We start from the raw sequence: 1,501 nt of genomic DNA on the forward strand, positions 1-1,501 counted from the left end.
ATATATATATATATATATATATATTTCTTGTTAGGTAGTGCAATGTTATTTAGCAGTCGTTTCTGATTATTTTTTAATTTGTATTTTTATATGTCCTTCATTTGCTTTTCTGCCTTGATATTTTGTAGTATTATATTTTTTCACATGAAATTCTGTTTTGAAAATCGAAACTTTTACAAAAATATACATTCCATTACATATATTACATCTACGTTATCCATACTTTCAAATTAAACCCACATAACTCTCTTTTTTTCCGATAACAATTCTTATACAACGGACTTTAATAACTAACTATTCTACGCTTCTTACTTGGCGTAGCTTGTTTAATGAGTCGTGAGTGGGAGCTTAGCTTCCGTCCGAATATGCAAACTTGTATATAATGTATCAACCTTCTATAATAAGTGTATGAGACGTTTATACACACTTTTACATTGGTATACACCTTATACATAATCATATAATTATACACACATATATAATGTTTAAATAACCTATCTATATACATTTTTGCGGCATAAATATTTATATTTATATCATAATATTTCATAAATTATGTTAGTATAACTTAACTCCTGCCAAATTTTTATCAGCAAGGTGAGAACTTTTGTCAAATAAATTAAGTCCGGATAGATACTAGTAATATTTTGATTTATAATTTTTTATTAAATAATTAACACAATAAAAAATTAAATATTTATAAGATAGGAGAGGCAAAAAAAATAAAATTAAACACAAGCATCTAAGATTCTTTGAAAATCATTGCTTGACATGATTTTTGACATAGGCACTCAGCAGTACTCATAAAACTCCCCTGTTTTCTGAAAAAAATTGAGTAATCAGAAGAAGAAGAAGAGATGGGAAGCAGGAACAGAGGAGATGTAAATTACAGAAATCCATGTCTGACAATGCACCAACCATGGGCTTCTTTGCTTGTTTATGGTATCAAACGCATTGAAGGAAGATCTTGGCCTGCACCCATTACAGGTAATTCTTGATTTCCCTTTGTCTTTTTATTGCTTGTTAACAAGGGGGTGGGGTGTGGGGGGGTCATAAAGTTGTAAACTTTACTCTATTATCTAGTTGATTGATGATCTTTGTTAGCCTAAACTGGGAAAGTTGCCCTTTTTAACCCCACTCCCTAAATTTGGTGAAATTTACTCTTTTTGATTATGATGATGAGGTGGCATGGTGAGTATTAGGGTGGGGGTTACATCTAGTTTTTGAATTAGGTCTGTTTTTGTTAATTCTTGAGTTCCCCTCCAATTCCATTTGTATAGTATTCTTTGTTTAGATGGTACATGAGGAATGGGGTTGAAGGGTTTTAATGGAACAAGGTTGAGATGGAGTGTCAAAAAGAAAACTAAGGACAAGTTTAGAGGGGTTGTTTATGTATTTGGAGTTTTCTTTTTCTTGCTTGTTCTGTTGTTCACTGTGCAGAAGAAAAAAATGTTTTGGGGGGGGGGGGGGGTGGGGGGGGGGGGACCTCGCCGGTTTTGGC

The 1,501-nt window shown here is 32.6% G+C and overlaps 1 protein-coding gene across 2 annotated transcripts in view; it reads left to right on the forward strand.

Annotated features, from left to right (window-relative positions):
* Positions 1-720: 720 nt before the first annotated feature.
* The window catches only part of LOC102590548 (activating signal cointegrator 1), a 5,179-nt gene continuing 4,398 nt past the window's right edge, over positions 721-1,501 (forward strand). For both annotated transcript variants that reach the window (XM_006354430.2, XM_006354431.2), the window contains exon 1: positions 721-987. In XM_006354430.2, coding sequence (XP_006354492.1) covers positions 858-987 — 130 coding nt within the window. In that variant the 5' untranslated portion in view covers positions 721-857. The remainder of the gene's footprint in view (positions 988-1,501) is intronic.

The sequence above is a fragment of the Solanum tuberosum genome, unplaced genomic scaffold (genome assembly GCF_000226075.1).
Source record: "Solanum tuberosum cultivar DM 1-3 516 R44 unplaced genomic scaffold, SolTub_3.0 scf00174, whole genome shotgun sequence".
Lineage (NCBI taxonomy): Eukaryota > Viridiplantae > Streptophyta > Magnoliopsida > Solanales > Solanaceae > Solanum > Solanum tuberosum.